The sequence below is a fragment of the Lepisosteus platostomus genome, chromosome 7 (genome assembly GCF_059453375.1).
Source record: "Lepisosteus platostomus isolate fLepPlt1 chromosome 7, fLepPlt1.hap1, whole genome shotgun sequence".
Taxonomy (NCBI): domain Eukaryota; kingdom Metazoa; phylum Chordata; class Actinopteri; order Semionotiformes; family Lepisosteidae; genus Lepisosteus; species Lepisosteus platostomus.
In genome coordinates, this window is record NC_142617.1 from 2040270 (window position 1) to 2064560 (window position 24291).

General features: G+C 37.5%; 5 protein-coding genes across 5 annotated transcripts; all 5 read right to left on the reverse strand.

Moving 5' to 3' along the window:
* Positions 1–633: 633 nt before the first annotated feature.
* On the reverse strand, positions 634–1575 carry LOC148657787 (olfactory receptor 4C12-like). The gene has a single exon (XM_088638253.1). It carries the CDS (start codon positions 1573–1575, stop codon positions 634–636), a length of 942 nt encoding a protein of 313 aa, XP_088494379.1.
* A 4812-nt stretch (positions 1576–6387) lies between these two features.
* Positions 6388–7394, reverse strand: LOC148657788 (olfactory receptor 4C12-like). The gene has a single exon (XM_088641863.1). The coding sequence runs from the start codon at positions 7318–7320 to the stop codon at positions 6388–6390; it is 933 nt and encodes a 310-aa protein (XP_088497989.1). The 5' UTR covers positions 7321–7394.
* A 4000-nt stretch (positions 7395–11394) lies between these two features.
* On the reverse strand, positions 11395–12327 carry LOC148657789 (olfactory receptor 4E2-like). Its single transcript, XM_088638255.1, has one exon. The coding sequence runs from the start codon at positions 12325–12327 to the stop codon at positions 11395–11397; it is 933 nt and encodes a 310-aa protein (XP_088494381.1).
* A 4093-nt stretch (positions 12328–16420) lies between these two features.
* Positions 16421–17522, reverse strand: LOC148657790 (olfactory receptor 4S2-like). Its single transcript, XM_088641864.1, has one exon. It carries the CDS (start codon positions 17520–17522, stop codon positions 16602–16604), a length of 921 nt encoding a protein of 306 aa, XP_088497990.1. The 3' UTR covers positions 16421–16601.
* A 4367-nt stretch (positions 17523–21889) lies between these two features.
* On the reverse strand, positions 21890–23120 carry LOC148657791 (olfactory receptor 5M5-like). The gene has a single exon (XM_088641865.1). The coding sequence runs from the start codon at positions 23115–23117 to the stop codon at positions 22194–22196; it is 924 nt and encodes a 307-aa protein (XP_088497991.1). The 5' UTR covers positions 23118–23120; the 3' UTR covers positions 21890–22193.
* Between the last annotated feature and the right edge of the window lie 1171 nt (positions 23121–24291).

Here is a 24291-nt window from a genome sequence, read left to right on the forward strand (position 1 = left end):
TGTGTGGGATATTATCTCTTTAGGCAAGTAGCAATCTTCCTTGTATTATGTTCACTGTGCTTTGTCATTTAATGTTACATTTTGGCTAAAGATCCCAAGCTAAATATTTCATATTCTGAACCTTCTTTTGAAAAATGTTAATTCACTGAGTTGCCACGAGTCTTTAAATGTCTCCCTCAGACACTCAGTGTTTTGTTATCATGCAGGTGGAGATACTGACTATGAAAAGTAGTACCCATTATACAGAGAAACACACAGCATAAATAGTGCTGTTGTATTATTTTCATGCTGGTTAAACTGTCATATAGTGGTCACAGCATTTTAGTCTATTTTGACAATGCTGTTGAGCATTAATGTTCACATGAAAAACGTTTTGAAAATGTTTATTCAATGTTTGTGTGGATTCACATTTTGAAAGTATAAAACGCTGCATAATATTTATGTTTTTCCATCTTTTCTGTTTGAAATATACATATTCTGGTTATTAAAAAGTGTAGAATAATTTGAATATCTGTACACACAAAGAAAATCAATTATCTAGGGGCATAGAACTATTTAAAATACAAATAAAAATACATCTAAAGACATTTTATTGATTTTTATAATATACAATTAACACAGTTGGATATTCCTTCACTTTGATGAACTTTCAGTGTCTACTTTTCTGTTACACCATTTCTTAATATTTATGCGGACCTGAGTGAGATTCAATCCATATACAAGGGGATTCAGAAGAGGAGGGATGACTAGAAACACCACTGCTATGATATTGCGAAGAATCTGTGGTGTGTTCCTGGAGCCATATCTAGCATAAATGATGTCAAAGACAAAGGCAACAGTAAAGTTAATCAGTGTGATCAAATGTGGCAAACAGGTCTCAATAAACTTATTCCTTCCTTCACCAGAATTTACACACACTCTGATAATTTGAATGTATGAATATACAATAAAAAAGACTTGTGAAACATTAGTAATTAATACAATGTATCCAAAGATATTGTTTACAGTCGTGTCCACACAGGACAGCTTTACAATTGACCAGTTGTCACAGTAGAGTTTGTCAATCTGAGTCCCACATAAAGGCAGTCTGAGAGTTAACATAGCTTGAGCCGTCACCTCAGAGAACACAAAAATCCACATAATTGCAACACATTTTCCAGCAGTAAGAGCATTTATGATAGAATGATACTCTAAAGGTTTGCATATCGCCACATACCTGTCGTAGGCCATCACTGTTAAATTGGTGAATTCACACAGAAGAGATGAGTAGATTACAAAGGCTTGAATCAAACATCCCGCGTATGAGATTACATGGGTGTCAGACAGAAAGTCAGCCAGGAGTTTAGGATAGAAACCAGCAGTTCCATACAGTGTGTTGACACTCAAGTTACAGATGAAGATGTACATGGGCTCATGGAGGGATTTCTCTAGAAGGATTGTAGCAATCAGAGTCAGATTCAAAAATATGATCAAGAGGTAAAAAAAAAGAGTTAAACCAAAAACAACATATTTATGTGGTCTGGTCTCATTTAATCCACTAAGATTAAACACTACAATGTTAGATGAGTTCTCCATGAGGTTGTGATTTTTAAAAGCTGATTCTGATTTCTAGTTAGGGTGTTAACATGCTGTCCTCTCTGAGTTTACAAGAAAACATTAAACATTGATGTGTCCCCGGCACTTCACACACACGTTACAAAAGGGTCAGGCTCAATTGTGAAGAGAGTAATTAGTCCTTTTCTCCTCCTGCACTGTGAACAGACACTTGCTTCCTTCCGCTTGCTTCCAGCAGAGGGGTCTCTACCCACATCCTCCTGCCTTGTGACAGAATAGGAATAGCACAGGAGTGCTTACCTCCAGCAAATAAAAATAAACGTCTGAAAATGTATTCGTTCTGTCAGAAAGCCAAACTGCCCTAAAGCTGATAACAAATATAAAATAAGAAAATTAAATAATAACAGGCATGCAAGGACATTTGCATGTATGTTCTCATCCTTTCTGTTCCCTTGTTTAAGTAAAGTTATGGATGACAATATGTAAAGATATTACCTCTCAGGGTGAGCTCAGCATGTTGCTGCAGGAAGAGCATGAAGCTTTGCCTATCTGAGTTAATTTATTCACCTTTATATGTTTCCTGCAGGTGGAAGGCTTTAGAGAATAACTGTCTTGAAACAGTCCTGGGAGACAGTTAAACTGTTTTGCTTGTTTAATGAACTTGAACTATAACACTACATGGAACTAAGACTCAATGTAAGATGTCTTATCATTTGGGAGATTTCTCACGATTCACATAGAACAAAATTTCAAGACCCATATACGGTTTCTTCTGAACTTTAATTAGGATAACAGGATGATGCATTTTTTAACTAATGAACACAGTATAGCTTTCATGATACAATTTTAATCAACCGGAGGCTTTTGTTCACTTGCATGTACTTAAGACACAAGGATTTAGCTTGAATTTAACTGTACAACAAATAGGTTTCCTTGTAATTTTAGATTAAGTTCTTTCAGAATTAAAAAAAAATGTTAGTAAAGTAAGACAGGGTTTAAAATCATTTTTCATTGCTTTACAAACTGGCAAGAGGGGAGTGTTTCTGATGGAGGAACGAATACACTTTATTCTTATGTTAAAGATGAATCACACAATTCATTCAATTTCCTGTCGGTTCAATAATATATTCAGTTTCCACATGCAAAAATATGTTGTTGTCCCCAGCATGATACAGTACATGATATCCAGTTCTGCTGAGTGTGGATGAGTGTACACACAGAGCACCCTGACCTGTTCATTGCTTCATGTGGTCACAGTGAATTGCAGAGAGAAATCCATTTGCATTTCATTGACCTAGTTAAAAAGGTCGGTCTTTGCAAAATGAATAGTGGTGACATATTTCTAATATTTGCTGACCCACTCAAGGGTCTTGACCCCACTTGGAGTCTTGCAGCTCTGCTTAGTGCTTGGATTTGTGAAATGTACTTTCAGATGTGACTTGTGTGGCTGCTGTACTGAACCTCAGTCTGGCCACCTGAAGAACCTCTGTTGTCTTTACTATCAATCTTTGGCCATGATGTCTATTGCTACCAATAGATGAGTTCCAGTGCATCCAAGTGATGTGTCTTCAGTATCTGTGATGCCCTTTGACCCCATTGTGGTTGACTTCATTCACAGAAACTGTTGTAGTGGAAACACGGACAGCTAGATTCGAGTTTGCTAGTGTGACACTTCATTGTGGAGTTTTCTCACCTCTGCAAACCTCTTACACAGAGTGAGGGTGTGTGACAGAGGGATCTCTGTCACCATCCGCAGACAGTACATTACAAGACACTCATTATCCATCTTGAGTTACACACGATCTCACATATACTTTCCTGTCGGGTAGCTAGCTCATGAGGGTGCACACTCGGGGCTTGGCTAGCAGTTTCCTATTTTCATACACGCAATACATTATCACCTCTTATTTCAAAATCCGTTTCTGTTACCTGAAAAGACACAAACACAATCTGTTTCTCTTTATTTGTACTTATCTGTGTGAGAGTGCTCTGTCTGTTTGTCCCTTCCTGTCCGACTTCCTGGTATGGTGGCCTCTTGGGTCCAAACCCGATACCTGTTTTAAGCTTGGCTTTATAATGTCAACGTGGAGTGGTGCATGCGCACATCAAGGAAGTACCATTTTTACAGGAGGTTAAAAATAAGTGAAATGTATTCAGGGTTGGTGTTTTTTTTATACATTCTGTTTACACTATTCTTTAAAAGAAAGAAGGAATTCCCATGTTAAGGAAATTAGTTTATCTGGGGTGAAATGCAGCTCCATAATTTTGTAACAGTGGTACAGTCCAAGGGGGCAGGGCTATATGGTACCTATTTATGAAGGGGGGAGAGATCTAACTGGGTTTTAGTCCCGCTATCGCTACAGTGTGGAGCTGATAGGACCTAAGTGTGCTAGAACTCCTGACCTCTTTCTTAGAGAAAGGGTTTGTTTTTTTGTGTGTGTACTAGTTCAACTTTGTTGTTTGTTTTTTTTGTTTTGCTATATATAAATTGTCTGTGGGGTGCATTGTCATAATATACCTTCATCTTTGCACCTAAGTGCAATTGTGGCTGAGCCATCATTTAGTTTTAAAAGGACTCACTTGGGCACCCCTCCTGCCCTCCCTGTGACAGGGTGCCTGTGTATATTTTTCACAGCTGCTGTTAGCTTGCAACCTGCTTGTTTTATCACTCATCATGTAAAACTCTAAACATAAGACCACCTTGACGTTGAGCTCCTATTTTATATTTTTTTAATGTTTGTTATTTGTCCTTTCTTGTAAAACAACAAACATATGTCTCAAAAGATAATTCTGTGTCACGGAGCATAGATCAGGACCCTATGCAGACGGTAGAATCTGGATGGAAGTGAAACGGACACGATGAGGAGACAACGAGGAACTGGGCAGGTTGACGAACAGGGGGGAGTGAGGGCTGTGCACTGGTGCTTGAGGGGGGGGGCGTGGTCCAGGCGTACAAGTCCAAGGGAGTCCAAAGGGAAAATCCAGAGCAAAGTCCAAGAGTCCAGAACCGGGTGATCCATTCAGGACAGACAAGACGGGGTTTAAAAACCGGAGCAGGATCCAGTGCAGGGACGGGGAATAAAAGTGGGTTAACGGGGCCAGGCGCCCTGATCCCCGGACCCATGGTGAAGCCGATGCTGTCGGGACAGTCCTGGACCCGCTGGTTGGCGGGCTTCCGGGCGTCCATCTCCCAAAGCTGAGCCCAGAATGGTAGGAGCGTCTGTCCTAAATAGGGAGGGGCTGGACAGGAGGCAGGTGCACAAAATCAACTAAAATGGGAAAGAGCCAGAACGCCCTTGAGGGGAGGGATTATGATCGTGACATTCTGACTGGCTTGAGAGACATTTAGCTTTTGATGATTTGATGACTCTATTTGGAGTATACTGTATATGTAGTAATGGATTAAGAATAAAATACACTACATAATCATATACTTACTGTTGTGTTTTCTTTAGAATTCAAAACAAGCAGTAAGAGAGAGTGATATTATCAGATTTAATGTTTCTGACATTCAACGACAGTTTGTTTATTGTGTTTTAAATTGAGTTTGAATTATTTTACTTTATTTAATACACAATGTCTCTTCTGTGGATCTGAGTGAGATTTAAGTTGTATATGAAATTCCACTGGTATCCCCAGGATATCCAAGATATTGTGAACATAAGAAGCTGAGAGAGGTTACATTTAGTCCTTTGGTATCTTGTAGGTGAATGTAAGATAATCCATGAGGTTCTGGGATGTAACCAGTTTCTCTTCCTTAGACCAATTCCAGAGCAGCAATATATTTTCTATGATATGTTAAATAAAATATTATGCACTATTGTAAATGAGGCTTTCCTAGTGTAACATAACAGTTCTGGTTTTACGTTCTACAATATTATACTTATAATATACAATATTAACCAGCAGTTATAAAATGTGAAATAATTTTTGCATTCACATCAACTAATTTGGCTTTAAGAAACAGAAACTTAATCCAGACCTCTGAAAAGAGGAGAGGTGTTCTTGATTAATATAATTCACATTTTGATTTCAGTGAAGTGATTTTATTTCAGTTCTCACATAATATTGCAACATTCCTTCTGAAGAACATTGGAACACAATACATGTTTCTGTTTACTTCTCAATAATATTGTACAACAGTAAGAGTGGTCACACTGACCTCACATTAGGATTTTTCAGTTTGTGTCTCACAGATGAAGTACACAAGTGCTCTATCTTTCAGGTGGAGACATGGACTCAGTGCTGTCAAAGCAGGTATTACTGGATTACTGTAGAACTGGATTTCACAGTTCACCCCAAATTGTAAGGCTTGCAGAAGTCATTGTTATAAAACATAGAGCATAACATACATTACAACCCAGTACACACAGATATATATGCAGGACAAACAGAAAATGTTGTTTCTTTAATATTATTATATGTAATATTATGTTTTATATCTTTTTAATTTTATGCTTAAAATATGTTTGAAAATGTTTCTTAATGTTTGCATAAATTCACCATTTGAAAGAATAAAATGCTGCTTAACACATACATGTTTTTTTATTTTTCTGTTTACAGTATATATATAGTATACTCTGCTGATTAGAAAGTGCTAAAGAATGTGAAAGTCTGTGGTAAATAGATTTAGATTTCTTGTGGATCTATAGTTTGTCAATTTTGTATATTTTTTAAATTTGTATTGTAAAACAGCAGTATATACACAGAAATTGAATAATCTGAGTGTTTAAAACTATATAATTAATTGTCTAACAATATTAACTATATTTTACTAATCTTTCTATTGATATTTTTATAATCTTTTAATGAATATGTATACAATTGTATGAATTATGTTTGAGAGTCTACTTTTTTGTTAAACACTTTTTTAATCCTTAAGCGAACTTGAGTGAGATTCAATCCATATACAAGGGGATTTAAAAGAGGAGGGATGACTAGAAACTCCACTGCCATGATATTGCGAAGAGTCTGTGATGTGTTTCTAGAGCCATATCTAGCAAACATCACATCAAAGACTGTGGTGACACTGAAGTTGATTAATGTGATCAAATGGGGTAAACACGTCTGCAGAAATTTATTCCTACTTTCTCCAGAATTTACACACACTCTGATAATCTGGATGTACGAATATAGTATAAAAAAGGCTTGTGAAACATGAATAACTAATAAAATGTAACCACAGATATTGCTGGGAGTTGTTTCCACACAGGACAGCTTTACAATTGACCAGTTGTCACAGTAGAGTTTGTCAATCTGAGTCCCACATAAAGGCAGTCTGAGAGTTAACATAGCTTGAGCCGTTACCTCAGAGAACACAAAAATCCACATAATTGCAACACATTTTCCAGCAGTAAGAGCATTTATGATAGAATGATACTCTAAAGGTTTACATATCGCCACATACCTGTCATAGGCCATCACTGTTAAATTGGTGAATTCACACAGAAGAGATGAGTAGATCACAAAGGCTTGAATCAAACATCCCGCGTATGAGATTACATGGGTGTCAGACAGAAAGTCAGCCAGGAGTTTAGGATAGAAACCAGCAGTTCCATACAGTGTGTTAAGACTCAAGTTACAGATGAAGATGTACATGGGCTCATATAGGGATTTCTCCAGGAGGATTGTAGCAGTTAGTGTCAGATTCAGAAAAATAATCCACAGGTAAAAAAAAAGAGTAAAACCAAAAAAGACATATTTACGTGATCTGGTCTCATTTAATCCACTGAGTTTAAACACTACAATGTTAGATGAGTTCTCCATGAGGTTGTGGTTTTTTAAAGCTGATCCTGATTTCCAGTTTGGGTGTTAACATGGTGTCCTCTGTGAGTTTAGCAGAAAACATTAAGCAGAATCTCTAGGATGAGCGATATGTCCCCAGCACTCCATGCACACATTACAAAACGGCCAGACTCAATTTTAAAGAAAGAAATCAGTCCTTCTCTCCTACTGTGCTGTGAACAGACACTTCTGCTTCCTCTCAGCAGAGGGCTCTCTAGCCACTCATCCGCTTTGCCAGATTTGTGACTAAATAAGTCACTGTGGCCTGCCTTTATTCAGCAGACAATCTAAATATTTAAAAAAATATATAGCTGGCAATGCATCAGGTCTAACAGCACGTCACACAGCCATTAAGATAGTGAAACTATATATCAAACTTAGAAAGAAAAAGTAATATTTTAAATTATATTTACACAGTTTTAAAATAGAAGAAATGAGATCTTTTATTTTTTATCTAAATGCAAGTCGGAATTAATGCAAAGTTTATGCTTTTCTCATTCCTTCAGTTCTCTTCTTGAGGAGCTGTGAGTAAAAGCATCTACAGTTTTTACCTGTCAGTGAGAGCAGGATGTTGCTGCCGGACGAATATGAAGCTCTGTTTCACAGCCTGAGCTGCTTTATTCTAGTTTATTCTCCCTGCAGGAAAGAGACTTTAGAGATTGCAGCATGTAAACAGTCCTGAGAGACCACTGGCTCTGTGTTTTTTGTTTAATGATCTTAACATGTGAAACAGTAGAGAAATAAGAGTTTAATTAGGATTATTATCCAGTTTTGCAAATACAGTGTAAGGACCTACAATATGCACTGTACGTTTGAGCTTAAAATGGAACTACAGCCTCAATTTCTCAGACGGGTTATTAAATCTCCGTAACAAAATAAATAAATTGAAGGTATTGCAAAATTTTACAAATGCCAAATTAAGCACAGAATGATACAGTATAGTTGCCATGTTGTCACAAACTGCTGGTTTTGCTACGAGTTCAATTGTGATGAGAAAGCATTTCTTCCTGCTCACTAGTCTCTGTAAACAAACAACAAACATGTTCTCCTAACAATGTTAAATATGATGTATTTTAGTTGGTTGGCAGGTTGCTCTATTTCGCAATACTTAAAAGTATCCAAAAAAAACGTCACCTTGTATGCATCAGTTTCATGAAAATATCTGCTATTAATATAGAATCAAACTTTGCTTGGTCTAAAGCATGACAAAATTCAGATCACAGGCAATATGGTACAACTAAAGGGACAAGGCCAATTATTTCAGTTAGAATGAAGTGTTATTGAAGATTTGTAATAATCGTATGTGTGTTTTTACCAAGCAGGCTGTTGCCTGTCACAGGAATGTAGCCAAGGAGGCTCCCCATTGTGATCTACCCAGTGGCCTTTGCATGTGGGCAAGTGAGGGAGATGAGTTTGTCTACTCTGGATATGGATCTTTCCCAATCCAGATCCATTTAGATATGAGTCAATACTCATTTAAGATGGATGTCCACTGATGGTGCCTCATAGATATTATGAATTTTAGTGCCTGGTTTATCCCGTGGGAATGGCCTTGTATCCTGCTCCTGATGACAGATGCCCTCGTATGGAGCAGTGCTGATCTCGGGATTTGGAACTCTATATTTGGGTTACATCGTGATCACCAAAGTCTGGTTTTGGAGGGACTCAGTGTTTTGTCTTACGCCTGTATTTGAACTCGTAAATCCTGATTTCCTTAACCTTAGACTGTGTTATAGACAATGTTATAGTGTTATTTCCCATGGGTTTGTAATTAAAACTTTGTCTTTAAACTTATACCATAGTTTTGGTTCTTGCACTTTAAGGGCTTCTGCTGTGCCACATAGGGTCTGTTTAAGTTCTTTAGCGGTTTTTAATAATGTGGAAACTATAACAGATTGGCTGTTATGAAGGAGACTCACTGCAATTTGACCTTCAATGTTACATTTCTGCTTCATTGAAGAACACCATTTATTTCTCATTCGTTTAAAAAAGGTACATCCACCAGAACACCATGAGCCCTTAAATGTGTCCCTGAGAAAGTCCCTGTATATAATACACCTGGACTTCTGATTTGTATACTTCAAGACAAAAAATGTTTTATTGCTTTGTTCCGATTTCTTTTTTTACCTGACAGGCTGCTCATGGGATCCTCTGTTCTTTATTATCAGTAGGTCTGCTCTGTTCAAGCTAAAATATAAGATATACATCCTCAGTGAAGAAGCTGTAACATTAGTGTATTCGGATATAACAGGAACTGTCTACCCCAGGAGTGTGGAGTAGAAAGCAGCACTTTATTACAGTACATTAACACACCAGTTACAGATGAAGAGCGATGTGGGCGCAGGGAGGGATTTCTACAGAAGGTAAACTTGCATCATGAGCCCTTAGCTCATGGACTCTTGGACTCAGCACATTTCACACCTCTGGTACTCTCTCTCACGGCCACGACCACTCCAATCTCTCCGTCTGTGTTCTCAAAGACGGTTTTCCGAACTCATACATCAGAAAGACTACCGAAACCAAAGTTATCCTGCAGCTAGGATCACACCTTCCTCCTTCTCTTAACGACAGAATACTCTTCTTCTTAATTTTATCCATTCATTGGAAGTTTCATTTCACACCTCTCTACACCCATTCTGACTTCACACCTCTTGATTGGCCTCTCTTTCTGTCCCGCCTCTCACTCCTCCTCCCTCGCAGCCTTTGTTCTCCCGCTACATTACCTTTGCCTACTGCCTTGTCTCTCTCACACCTGAAGAAGGCTCCACAGCCGAAACGTAGTGTTTTCATGGAATAAACCTATTACATGTTCCTTTGCAGCATACACATGCTGACGCAGCTACCCACCTGAACTAATATTATGAGCTTTAAAACTGTAAAAACGTTAAATGTTACTAACGTGTATATTTTATTCTCCATGACAACATCACTCCATTTTAAGAGGTAGAACATGAGATGTCACCATTTCACAAGGAATTTGGGGCAATTCCCTTCAGGGAAGTCTGCTCTAACGTGCACTTATGAGCTACAACCTGTGATCTTGATTTTGTGCAGTAACACACAGTGTGGTTCCAAACATGATTTTTATTTTTAGTTCTTACATGATTTTGCATTCTTCGTGAAGGACATTGAAAAAGAGTAAAGCTCTGTGAAGTGTTTCAAGTTGCTCCCCAGTAATATTGTGCAGCTGCCAAAGTTGTTAGACTTAATTTAATATTTTTTTAATGTGTGACATTATAGTCCTGTGCCACAGACAGAGGAGACAGTTTGGGTAAAATATCATCCAGGTGGAGATATCAGCTCAAGCGTGCCAAAGCAGATATTCCAGGATTATTGCAAAACTGGAATTCATAGTTCACACCCAGCAACTGTTATAAGACCTAAAGCATAATATATCATATAACAAATACAAGATAAGATCACTTTATTACCCATATATAATTTCTTGCATTAGGAATCTGTCTTTTCACATACCCCAGCTTGCTCTTCACACAGGCGGGGAGAGAGAAGCTTGGGGTTAGAGCGCAGGATCAGCCATTTATACAGCACTCCTGGAGCAGCTGGGCTTAAGGGCCTTGCTCAGGGATTCCTCTGTCAGCTGTGGGATTTGAACCGGCAACCTTCCTGCCATGGGCGCAGATCCTGAGCCACAGAGCCACCACTCCACCCACAGTACAATCACCCACTACAGACACATACTGTATATGCAGGACAAATTATTTTTATCCTTATGCTTTTTATCCTGTCATACAGTACTCATAACCTTTAAGTTTATTACATGTGAACATACATTATCACAAGAAACACATTCCTGAAAATGTTTCTATAGTATCGGTGGATGTTCACAGTTTAGAAATACAAAATTCTGAAAAACATTTTAAACTGTCAGGGATAAATATAGATTTTCTGTGCATCCATATTATATTGTGTAAAACCACACAACAGTAAGATAATTTTCTCAGTTCCTAAAACTACACCAAGAAAAGCCTTAAGAAATGAAGAAATATTCATTGATATTTTATATTGTTATTTGTAGCGTACACATTTTAATGTCTTTTAATGTCGAAAGTCTACTTTTCTGTTAAATAATATTTTAATTCTTATGCGAATCTGAGTGACATTCAATCCATATATGAGGGGATTCAGAAGAGGAGGGATGACTAGAAACTCCACTGCCATGATATTGCGAAGAGTTTGTGATGTGTTTCTAGAGCCATATCTAGAATACAACACATCAAAGAGGATAGCAACAGTGAAGTTGATTAATGAGATCAAATGGGGCAAACAGGTCTGTATAAATTTATTCCTGCCTTCTCTAGACTTTAAACACACTTTGATAATCTGGATGTAAGAATATACTATAAAAAAGGCTTGTAAAACCTGAGCAATTACTAAAATGTAACCACAGATATTGTTTACAGTTGTGTCCACACAGGACAGCTTTACCACTGACCAGTTATCACAGTAGAGTTTGTCAATCTGAGACCCACATAAAGGCAGTCTGAGAGTTAACACAGCTTGAATTGTTACCTCAGAGAAAACAAAAATCCACACAATGAAAACAAATTTCCCAGCAATCAGAGCATTTATGATAGAATGATATTCTAAGGGTTTGCATATTGCCACATACCTGTCGTAGGCCATCACTGTTAAAGTAGTGAATTCACTCATAACATAAGTGTAGATCACCACAGTTTGAATAAAACATCCAGCGTATGAGATGACATGGGTGTCAGAGAGAAAGTCAGCCAGGAGTTTAGGATAGAAACCAGCAGTTCCATACAGTGTGTTGACATTCAAGTTACAGATGAAGATGTACATGGGCTCATGGAGGGATTTCTCCAGGAGGATTGTAGCAGTTAGTGTCAGATTAAAAAAAACAATCAACAGGTAAAAAAAAAGTGTGAGACCAAAAAAGACATATTTATGAGCTCTGGTGTCATTTAATCCACTGAGATTAAATACTATAAAATTAAATGAGTTCTCCATGAGGTTGTGATTTTTAAAAGCTGATTCTGATTTCTAGTTAGGGTGTTAACATGCTGTCCTCTCTGAGTTTACAAGAAAACATTAAACATTGAGGTGTCCCCGGCACTTCACACACACGTTACAAAAGGGTCAGGCTCAATTGTGAAGAGAGTAATTAGTCCTTTTCTCCTCCTGCACTGTGAACAGACACTTGCTTCCTTCCGCTTGCTTCCAGCAGAGGGGTCTCTACCCACATCCTCCTGCCTTGTGAAAGAATAGGAATAGCACAGGAGTGCTTACCTCCAGCAAATAAAAATAAACGTCTGAAAATGTATTCGTTCTGTCAGAAAGCCAAACTGCCCTTAAGCTGATAACAAATATAAAATAAGAAAATTAAATAATAACAGGAATGCAATGACATTTACATAGTTTTAAAATGAAAGAACACAACCTGTAGAAGAAATATAAACTTCATGTTGTTCTCACCCTTTCTGTTCTCTTGTTTAAGTAAAGTTATGAATGACAATATGTACAGATATTACCTCTCAGGGTGAGCTCAGCATGTTGCTGCAGGAAGAGCATGTGAATTACTTTATTCATCTTTATATGTTTCCTGCAGGTGGAAGGCTTTAGAGAATAACTGTCTTGAAACAGTCCTGGGAGACAGTTAAACTGTTTTGCTTGTTTAATGAACTTGAACTATAACACTACATGGAACTAAGACTCAATGAAAGATGTATTATCATTTGGGAGATTTCTCGCGTTTCACATAGAACAAAATCTGAAGACCCATATTCGGTTTCTTCTGAACTTCAATTAGGATAACAGGATGCTGCGTTTTTTAACTAATGAACACAGTATAGCTTTCATGATACAATTTTAATCAACTGGAGGCTTTTGTTCACTTGCATGTATTTAAGACACAAGCTTGAATTTTACTGTACAACAAAAACGTTTCCTTGCAATTTTAGATTTAGTTCTTTCAGAATTAAAAAAAATGTTATTAAAGTAAGACTTTACAAACTTGCAAGAGGGGAGTGTTTCTGATGGAGGAACGAATACACTTTATTCTTATGTTAAAGATGAATCACACAATTCATTCAATTTCCTGTCGGCTCAATAATATATTCAATTTCCACATGCAAAAATATGTTGTTGTCTCCAGCATGATACATGATATCCAGTTCTGCTGAGTGTGGATGAGTGTACACACAGAGCACCCTGACCTGTTCATCGCTTCATGTGGTCACAGTGCATTGCAGAGAGAAAACCGTATGTATTTCATTGACCCAGTTAAAAAGGTCAGTCTTTGCAAAATTAATAGTGGTGACATATTTCTAATATTTGGTCTTGACCCCACTTGGAGACTTGCAGCTCTGCTTAGTGCTTGGATTTGTGAAATGTACTTTCAGATGTGACTTGTGTGGCTGCTCTACTGAACCTCGGTCTGGCCACCTGAAGAACCTCTGTTGTCTTTACTATCAATCTTTGGCCATGATGTCTATTGCTACCAATAGATGAGTTCCAGTGCATCCAAGTGATGTGTCTTCAGTATCTGTGATGCCCTTTGACCCCAATGTGGTTGACTTCATTCACAGAAACTGTTGTTGTGGAAAAACGGACAGCTAGATTCCAGTTTGCTAGTGTGACACTTCATTGTGGAGTTTTCTCACCTCTGCAAACCTCTTACACAGAGTGAGGGTGCCTGAGTATATTTTTCACAGCTGCTGTTAGCTTGCGACCTGTTTGTTTTATCACTCATCATGTAAAACATAAGACCATCTTCGAGTTGAGCTCCTATTTTCTATTTTTTTAACATTGGTTATTTGCTCTTTCTTGAAAAACAACAAAAATATATCTCAAAAGATAATTCTGTGCCACAAAGCGTAGATCAGGACCCTATGGAGATGGTCGAATCTGAAAGTAAGTGAAATGGACACGGGGAGGAGATGACTAGGAACTGGGCAGGTTGACGAACAGGGGGGCGTGACGACTGTGCACTGGTGCTCGGTGGGCGAGGTCCAGGCGTACAAGTCCAAGGGAGTCCGAAGGGAAAATCCAGGGTGAAGTCCTAGAGTCCAGAGCTGGGTGATCCATCCAGGACAGACAAGACGCGGTTTAAAAACCGGAGCAGGATCCAGTGCAGGGACGGGGAATAAAAGTGGGTTAACGGGGCCAGGCGCCCTGATCCCTGGACCCAGATGGTCAGGATGCCGGGGTGAAGCCGATGCCGTCGGGACAGTCCTGGACCCGCTGGTAGGCGGGCTTCCGGGCGTCCATCTCCCAAAGCTGAGCCCAGAATGGTAGGAGCGTCTGTCCTAAATAGGGAGGGGCTGGACAGGAGGCAGGTGCACAAAATCAACTAAAATGGGAAAGAGCCAGAGCGCCCTTGAGGGGAGGGATTATGATCGTGACATTCTGACTGGCTTGAGAGACATTTAGCTTTTGACGATTTGATGACTCTATTTGGAGTATACTGTATATGTAGTAATGGATTAAGAATAAAATACACTACATAATCATATACTTACTGTTGTGTTAGAATTCAAAACAAGCAGTAAGAGAGAATGATATTATCATATTTAATTTTTCTGACATTCATCCACAGTTTGTTTATTTTGTTTTAAATTGAGTTTGAATCATTTTTAGAGTGATAATTTATTTAATACACAATGTCTCTTCTGTGGATCTGAGTGAGAGTTAAGCTGTATGTAAAATTCCACTGGTATCCCCAGGATATCCAAGATATTGTGAACATAAGAAGCTGAGAGAGGTTACATTTAGTCCATTGGTATCTTTTAGGTGAATGTAAGATAATCCATGAGGTTCTGTGATGTAACCAATTTCTCTTCCCTAGACTTATTCCAGAACAGCAATATCTTTTCTATGACATGGCGTATAAAATATTATCCACTATTGTAAATGAGGCCTTCCTAGTGCATTACACAGCTTGAACTTACTGTAACAGATCTGGATTTAAGATCTACAATATTTTAAATATAGAGACCCGAAGAAGGCTCCACGTTGTGTTTCCTTTCTTCTCTTTTCAGCAGGAATAAACCTTTACTTGTTATATTGTAACATTTTTATTGTCTTTTAATTTTTGCTGCCTGCCTACAAATCTCTGCAGTTTTCTACATTAAACCTTTTCTGCCAATGCTGATATTTGTACAAATACAAACATCCATAAATATTAGTATAACATTTGTTATTATACGATCCACATCCACAGTGAATACACAGTTACTACAACCTCCTCTGACTGATGTTTTATTACATTTTTACTAAGGGCATATGATTAATAATGATGTTTTTCTATTTTGCCTGTTGAACATTTCACAAACTTTTCTAGGTTAAATTTCCACTACCTAAAATATCTACAAAAATTAATATCTGACACTGTTCACATTTTAAAAGATACCATAATCTTATTTTAAAGGGAATTTAAATTAAATTGAGGAAACAGAAGACTTCATATTAACATATTTTTAAAAAATTTGTTAAGAATTTAAGCATGCAATATAAAACACCCCCTAAAACAAAATCACCATAGTTCTGGGTTTTAAATCTAGCAGTGCTGAAGAATTTCAAGCAAAACTCCTCAATATTTCCCTTTCTTTCATTAACCAATTAATTCTACTTAAATAAACAGAAGTTTAAGACAACACTCTTAAAAGAGACAAGATCAGATCTTGATTTTGTGTAGTATCACAAATAGTGATTCCAAAGTGTTTTTTATTTTCATTTCTCATATGATTGCATTCTTTCTGAAGAACATTAAGTCATTAAATGTTTTCAGCTGCTGCTAAGTAATGTTAGATAGATACTGTAGATAAGACTTTATTGATCCCAAAGGGAAGTTGATGAATGTTGTGCAACTACTAGAAAATAATAAATAAAAATAATATATAAGAAGCACAAGCACACAGTACACACTAATACATATGCAGGACAAACAGAAAACGTATGAAACCTGTAATGTAAAATGCTGTTGAGCATAAATGTTCAGAACAAAAACATGTTTCATTAATGTTGGTGGAAATTCACAATTTGTGAGTATAAATTGTTTTTAATTGAAAACATTAAAAAATGTCTGGGGTTAAAATACATCTAGATTTCCCATGGATTCATATTATAATGTGTAAAACATACAAAACTAAAAATGGAAAGTGATTTTTTTGGGTGCATGAAAATTCTACAGATATGAACAAATACTGTATTATAGTAATATTTGTAGGATACATAAGCCTAATTTATTAATTTGTCTATGTTGTACTCTTAGATGGCAACTATGTTCACAAATCTGCATTTCTGTTAAGCAATCTTTTAATGCCTATGCGAATCTGAGTGAGATTTAATCCGTATATGAGAGGATTTAGAAGAGGAGGGATGACTAGAAACTCCACTGCCATGATATTGCGAAGAGTCTGTGATGTGTTTCTTGAGCCGTATCTAGCATACATCACATCAAAGAATGTGGCGATAGTGAAGTTGATTAATGTGACCAAATGAGGTAAGCAGGTCTGCATAAACTTTCCTCTACTTTCATGAGACATTAAACAGACTCTGATAATCTGAGTGTAAGAATATACAATCAAAAAGGCTTGTAAAACCTGAGCAATTGTTATTATGTAACCACAGACATTGTTGAGAGTTGTGTCCACACAGGACAGCTTCACAATTGACCAGTTGTCACAGTAGAGTTTGTCAATCTGAGACCCACATAAAGGCAGTCTGAGAGTTAACACAAGTTGGATCGTTACCTCGGAGAACACAGAAATCCACAAAATTAAGAGAAATTTCCAGCTGTCATTTATGATAGAATGGTACTCTAAGGGTTTGCATATCGCCACATACCTGTCGTAGGCCATCACTGTTAAACTGGTAAATTCACACAAAACAGAAGTGTAGATCACAAAAGCTTGAATCAAACATCCAGTGTATGAGATGACATGAGTGTCAGAGAGAAAGTCAACCAGGAGTTTAGGATAAAACCCAGCAGTTCCATACAGGGTGTTGACACTCAAGTTACAGATGAAGATATAGATGGGCTCATGAAGGGATTTCTCCAGAAGGATTGTAAACATTAGAGTCATGTTCAAAAATACAATCAACAAGTAAAAAACTAGAGTAAAGGCAAAACAAATGTATTTTTGTGACCTTGTCTCATTAAATCCATTAAGGTAAAATACTACAACATTAGTGAAATTCTCCATCAGTAAGGTATGTTGTAAACTTAACAGATGAAAATAACAGATGGTGTAGCTGAATTTAAATTTTAAAACTCGATCATCTGTGTGTTAATTACAATATAGGAAACCAACATCTTTACAATCTGGTACTAGGTCTACAGCACTCCACCTAAGCATGTTACAGAAGAATTAGACCTGACTGGGAAATATTTAGTGCTTTTCTGCCGATTAGTACTTTTCTGCTGTGAACAGGCATTTCTCTTTACGATTAAAACAGAGGTTAATTAACTACAGATGATCTTTGTCAGAATAAAGTTTACATAGGATACTTCATATAAAAATATAAATATAAAAAACATTTTCTACATATATTTATATGTATGCTAAATATAAAAATATGTACAAGGAAATGCGGTATTATCTGAGGAAAGACAGAAGATTAAGTTACCAACAAGCACACACTTGTCTCTTTAGTTTAGAAGTTTAAGCTATGGATGACAATAGGTATAGTCTTTACCTCCCAGGGAAGGCAGGGTGTTGCTGCAGAGCATGAAGCTTTGTTTCTCAATCTGAGCTAATTTATACAGTATGTCTCCTGCCGGAGGGAGGCTTTAGAGAACAGCTGTCTGAAAACAGTCCTTGGAGACCACTGGTGCTTTTCTGGTGCTTGTTTAATGAGCTTGAGCTCTGACACAATAACGTATTGCAATTAAGATATCATTTTCTCTTCAAAAAGATGTGTTTCAAACTATATATTTCTACATCCCTAAAGGGCTGTGTGTACTATTCTTTTGAGATTATTTTCAATAAAGGTAACATGATAAAATATTTTTATTCCAATAATGCAGGTTTTTCTTATCTTGTGAATAGGACTAGTGTAATGTATCTGATAAAAATTGTGTTTAATTTCCGTCACTTAGAGTATTTGTAAGAAATTAATTTCACACCAACACTGACCCCATAATGAAATATTGTACCTTAAAAATGAAATCAATTAATTAATTAAATGCAAAGAACATAACACTTTATAGCAATGCAATGAAAATGTCTGATTTTTTAAATCATATTTGTTTTTTTTATTTTTCAGAATTGAAGTGTGTAACAAAAACATTCATTAAAATGAATTCAATTTGGGAAATCGTTGTGCTTCAATGTCTCAAAACAAAGGAGGCAGTTTAGGTAAAATACCATGCAAGTGATAAAGACAATATGGGCTGAGTACTGTCAAAGTAGATTTATTATACTGTACATAATTATTGCTGAATTGGAATTCCTACAGTAGTTCACAGTGGAAAAGCTTGCTGAAGTCATTTGTATAAAACATGCAGGTAAGGTATAACAGACAGAAGAACATTGGTACACACAAATACATTGAGTGCACAGGACAAATGGAAAGTGTTGTTTCTTTATCATCATACCTGCTATCTTGTCATACAGTGGGCATCACCTTTTAGTTTATTATAACAATGCTTGTGAGCAGAAATATCCACGTCAAAATATTTTAGCAAATGTTTTTTAATGTTGGCTTACATTCAAAATTTGGAAATATAAAATGCTGCAAGACTTTTTACATCCTTACCTCATGCTTAGCTCTCTTCATTGGCTTCCTGTCAGATACAGGGCGGACTTCAAAATCCTTCTACTTACTTACAAGGCTCTCAGAGGTCAGGCACCTGTCTATCTAATGGAACTTATTACTTTTTACAGTCCAAGTTGCCTCCTTAGATCATAGATGTCACGACCACCAGCCAGCTGAGATCAACACATAAGCGAGCCAATCAGCACCAGCAGCGGATTACTACTAACAAGCGCCGCCGCACGAGTTAACACACCTGCAATTGCTCTACCGTGCGGCACGCCGGGTTATTTATACCTTTCTTACCTGATTCCCGTTGCTCGGTATTGAGTTCTCTACTTGTTGCTCAGCCTAGCGTTCTTACCCCTCTTTTGCCTTCCTGGAATTCTGCCTGCACCTTTTGCCTTCGGACTTCGGATCTCTTCTCGCCCCTTGGATTGTTTGCTATCATTGCCTGTTTTGGATTTGACCCTGTAGCTCTCTTTTCGACCACGATTCTGTCTCACGTTTTGGATTGTTCGCCACCAGTGCCTTTATCGGATCTCGACCTACCTTCGCTTTCGGACTACGACTCAGCTCCTGGATTTGCTCGGTACGTTTACTTACCTCCCTGCGACTCCTGCATCTGCATCGGATCCTTTTCACCTCTACAGAGCAGTGTTACAATAGAATGCTGGTCCAGGAGCGACTCGACGTGATAGGCTTCACAACGGCATCCTGACCATCTGGGTCTGGGACTGGGAGCGCCTGGCCCCATAATCCCCTTTTATTTCCCCCAACCCTTCGCCAGATCCCGCTCCTGTTTTTAACTTCTTCTGTGTCAGAATGGATAACCTAGCTTTGGACATTGGCTTTCCCAGGATATTCTAACAGACTCCCTTGGACTTGTTCACCCTGGACACCCCCCCCAAAACACCAGCGCACCTTGGACACGTACCGTGTTATTCTTCCAGCCCCTATCCTAGTCTTTTTTTCTCTGTGTTTTCTCACTCCCTTCCAGATTGTGCTGTCTGCATTGGGTCCTGAACGATGCTTCGTGACAGCAACCATGGCTGCTGGTGCTGCTGTACATGCCATTGTGCATCTCTATGTTGGCCCACCACATAGATACATCTGTTCTAACCAAACAATCCTATTCTACTCCACACATGTCCGGATGGCGCCCGGGCTGGGCACCATCTGAGTTGGATGCTTCATCACTGCCATGGATCCAAGAGGGACATCGTGGATATAGCTATCGTTTAGGAGGAATTTACTGGTCTACAGAGATCTGCATGGAGTACTAACACACAGAAGACATGATGGATGGATGGGTTAATACCTTCATTATTTCCTTTTTTTAATTATATAATGTTAGCATGCCCAAAGGGTTGGGCAACCAGTTGACCTTGGACCCCTGGAGGTTTTTTTTTTCTCCTTATTAAGGAGTTTTTGGTTCCTCTCCTCCGTTGTCTTCTGGTCTTTTGTTCTGTATTGACAAACTGTATCATCAGTTGCATTGTTAAGCACCTTGGGGCAACTGATCAGTATTTCCACTGATCTCCTCTAGTTTGTGTTCTGTAGTTCATTCTGAAGAAACCCTTCTGGGGTGACTTTGTCTATACCTTTGAGAATCAGAAATACTTGTATCAGGTTCCCTCATAGTTTTCTCTGTTCAAGACTAAAACAGTTCTGTTCCTTAAGCCTGTGAGTGTAGGACATTTTGTAAAGGACAAACATGTCTGATTGCTCTTCTAGTGTCGTCTGATTCATGGGCAGCAATATCTTTCTATAATGTGGTGACTAAAACTTCACACACTATTTTTAAATGAAGCCTTACTAATGTGAGACACAATTTTCTAACATAACAGACCTTGATTTAATTTAATGCTTTTAACTGGATATCTTAAGGTTTTAACTGTCTTTTTAATTGCTTGCTCACATTGTCTAGAAGAGGTTACTTATCAGTCAACATAAACAGCTACAAGTCTTTATCATAATTAATCTCATATCTCAGTGTTACCAATTTTGTATTTATTCTTTATATTTTTGCTATTTGCACATAAAACAATGTAGATACAGCATCTATGTTAAATGTGATCTGCCAGTTTTGATAAAATATTTGTTAATATAATATCCACATCCACAATGAATTTCATTAATGTATTCAGATGTAAGAGGAGTTGTCTATCCCAGGAGTGTGGGGCAGAAAGCAGCAGTTCCATGCAGTACATTAACACACCAGTTACAGATGAAGATGTACATGTGCTCATGGTGGGATTTCTCCAGAAGGACTGCAGCCATTAGAGTCTGATTCAAGAGAATGATCGATAAGTAAAAGTGAAGAGTAAAGGTAAAAAGGACATATTTTTGTGATCTTGTGGCATTTAATCCATGGAGTGTAAATACTGTTACATTGGGCAAGTTCTCCATTTCTAGTTAGATACTATATGTGTTAAAAAGATGTGATTATGACTAACTAAGATTAAGCTTTAAAAGTTCCGTCAGTTGAAAATGTTACCACGAAAAGGTCTGAGGTCAGCAGTCCACCTGTGAAGAGAGCATTACATTACTGTGAGACCACACTCACTTCTTCCCAGCAGGGGGCACTCAAACCCCCCATTCTCCCCACCCTGTGTGTGTCCATGTGTGTACACAGACTGTACAGTATATCTAAAACAATAGGAAAAATAGGAAGGAATTATATTTTGTTTCTGAATTTAGTCTATAGTGAATGGGATGGTTACTAATGACTTGCAAAACAGAAACTGGGAATCAAACTAGAAAAAGAGAAAAGTAACCAGGACATTTTGGAAAATATATTTTTACTTGCCTGCTTAATTCTGCAATTTGAAGCATAACATATAGTACCACCCTTCAGTTACTTTGTTTTTAGTATTTTAGAGAATAAGGTATACAGTACACCTTCAGAAAACTGTCTAATACAGAGTTATATAGTACAAGTACATCACAATTTCCTTTGCATTCAGAATGTGGCGCTTTAATCATATGCTCAGCATCACACACGTACAAAATGAAATTTCAGTTCACATTTAAACATAGGAATTGTAGTTTGTCATTATTTTTAAGGTAAACAAGCTTCAAAAGTCAAACGTTTACATTTTGATACCGTGCATATTCTAGTGTCTGTTATTGTTACACCATCTCGTAACCCTCATGCGAATCTGAGTGAGATTTAAGCCGTATATGAGGGGATTTAGAAGAGGAGGGATGACTAGAAACTCCACTGCCATGATATTGCGAAGAGCCTGTGGTGTGTTTCTAGAGCCATATCTAGAAAACATCACATCAAAGACTGTGGTGACACTGAAGCTGATTAATGAGATAAAATGAGGAAAGCAGGTCTGCATAAACTTACTCCTGCCTTCTCTGGACATTACACACACTCTGATAATCTGGATGTAAGAATATACAATAAAAACAGCTTGTGAAACATGAACAATAACAACAATATAACTATAGATACTGTTGAGAGTTGTGTCCACACAGGACAGTTTTACCACTGACCAGTTGTCACAGTACAGTTTGTCAATCTGAGACCCACATAATGGCAGTCTGATATTTAAGAAAATTGCAATCATTACCTCACAAAATAGAACAATCCACAATATCAGAATAATTTTTCCAGCAGTTACAGCATTCATGATAGAATGGTACTGTAAGGGTTTGCATATTGCCACATACCTGTCATAGGCCATTACTGCTAAATTAGTGTATTCACACAAAACAGAAGAGTAGATGACAATGGCTTGAGTCAAACATCCAGTGTATGAGATGACATGAGTGTCAGAGAGAAAGTCAGCCAGGAGTTTAGGATAGAAACCAGCAGTTCCGTACAGTGTGTTGACATTCAAGTTACAGATGAAGATGTACATGGGCTCATGGAGGGATTTCTCCAGGAGGATTGTAGCAGTTAGTGTCAGATTCAGAAATATGATCAAGAGGTAAAACAGAAAAGTAAAGGCAAACAAGACATATTTATGTGATCTTGTTTCATTTAATCCATTGAGTTGAAACATTGCAACATTTGATGAATTCTCCATCGGTTAGAGATGCTTTAAGGCTGATTCAGAATTATAGTTTGGGTGTCAATATGGGATTGTTGATGACTTTATCAGAACACAAAATGCCAGACTCTCTAGGACACAGGCTATGTCTCCAGCACTCCATGCAAGCAAATTACCACAAGGTGAAACAGTAATATAAGTCATTACCTTACTGACAAGAATGTGTGAAACAAAAAATACATGTAAGACATATTAATAAATATATAATTCTAATTCCATAGATTAAGATTAAACAAGTGCTCCTGTTAAAATTAGCAACAGCTTTCTGCTGTTATCATTACTTTAGTGTTTTTTAGGTATATCTACAGATGATAATACCAACAGTATAGACATTACCTCTCATGGAGAATGTGCTGAGAGCATGAAGGTTTGTTTCCCAAACTGAGATGATGGACAACTCATCTACAAACATTACCCCCTCTCTGAGAGAGCAGCGTGTTGGTGCAAGAAGAACACGAAGATTTGTTTCTCCATCTGAGCTACTTTACTGCTTTATTTAACTCCTGCTGGAGGGAGACTTTAGAGAGTTGCTGTCTGAAAACAGTCCTGGGAGACTCTTGACACTGTACTACTTGTTAAATGATCCCACGACTCTCTGGTTTTTGTGTAATCATCTTAAGGTGGAACTCATTAAGGTGAAAATAAAACTACTTTTAAATGGGCATCTCATGCTCTCTAGGAAATTGTGTGTAATTCATATAGAAAACTGCACATGTGCCAGAGAACCAAATCTATTTGAACAGTGAAATCAGGAGTCCATGCCAATATATGCCCTTTCCTCTGAGCTTAAAATGCACAGTATAAGTGTGAAAATAGATAAGAGAACAATATAAATGAAACAGTTTTCTTTTTCATTAACACAGGCTATAACACTTCTGGTACATTTCTGTTGAGCCATACTTGTCAACATAATGCATATGGGGCATATATTTAGCCCTAATTTCTCCCAGAGAGATATTTTGAAGTTAAATTGGTAGATTTTTGTTAATATCAAGGAAGTACATATGGCGTAATCACCTAAAGAAGATATTCAAATACAGTTACATTCAGTTTATGATTAATGTAAAATAAATGCTATACTTTTCTTGGCTTTATATTTTACTATTTTACTGATATTTACTGTTTTGCTGTTTCCCTAAGGAAATATGAT

What these genes read in the sequence shown, in the direction of transcription:
- LOC148657787 (XM_088638253.1), bottom strand. Translation starts at nt 1,575, where the DNA reads ATGGAGAACTCATCTAACATTGTAGTGTTTAATCTTAGTGGATTAAAT.
- LOC148657788 (XM_088641863.1), bottom strand. Translation starts at nt 7,320, where the DNA reads ATGGAGAACTCATCTAACATTGTAGTGTTTAAACTCAGTGGATTAAAT.
- LOC148657789 (XM_088638255.1), bottom strand. Translation starts at nt 12,327, where the DNA reads ATGGAGAACTCATTTAATTTTATAGTATTTAATCTCAGTGGATTAAAT.
- LOC148657790 (XM_088641864.1), bottom strand. Translation starts at nt 17,522, where the DNA reads ATGGAGAATTTCACTAATGTTGTAGTATTTTACCTTAATGGATTTAAT.
- LOC148657791 (XM_088641865.1), bottom strand. Translation starts at nt 23,117, where the DNA reads ATGGAGAATTCATCAAATGTTGCAATGTTTCAACTCAATGGATTAAAT.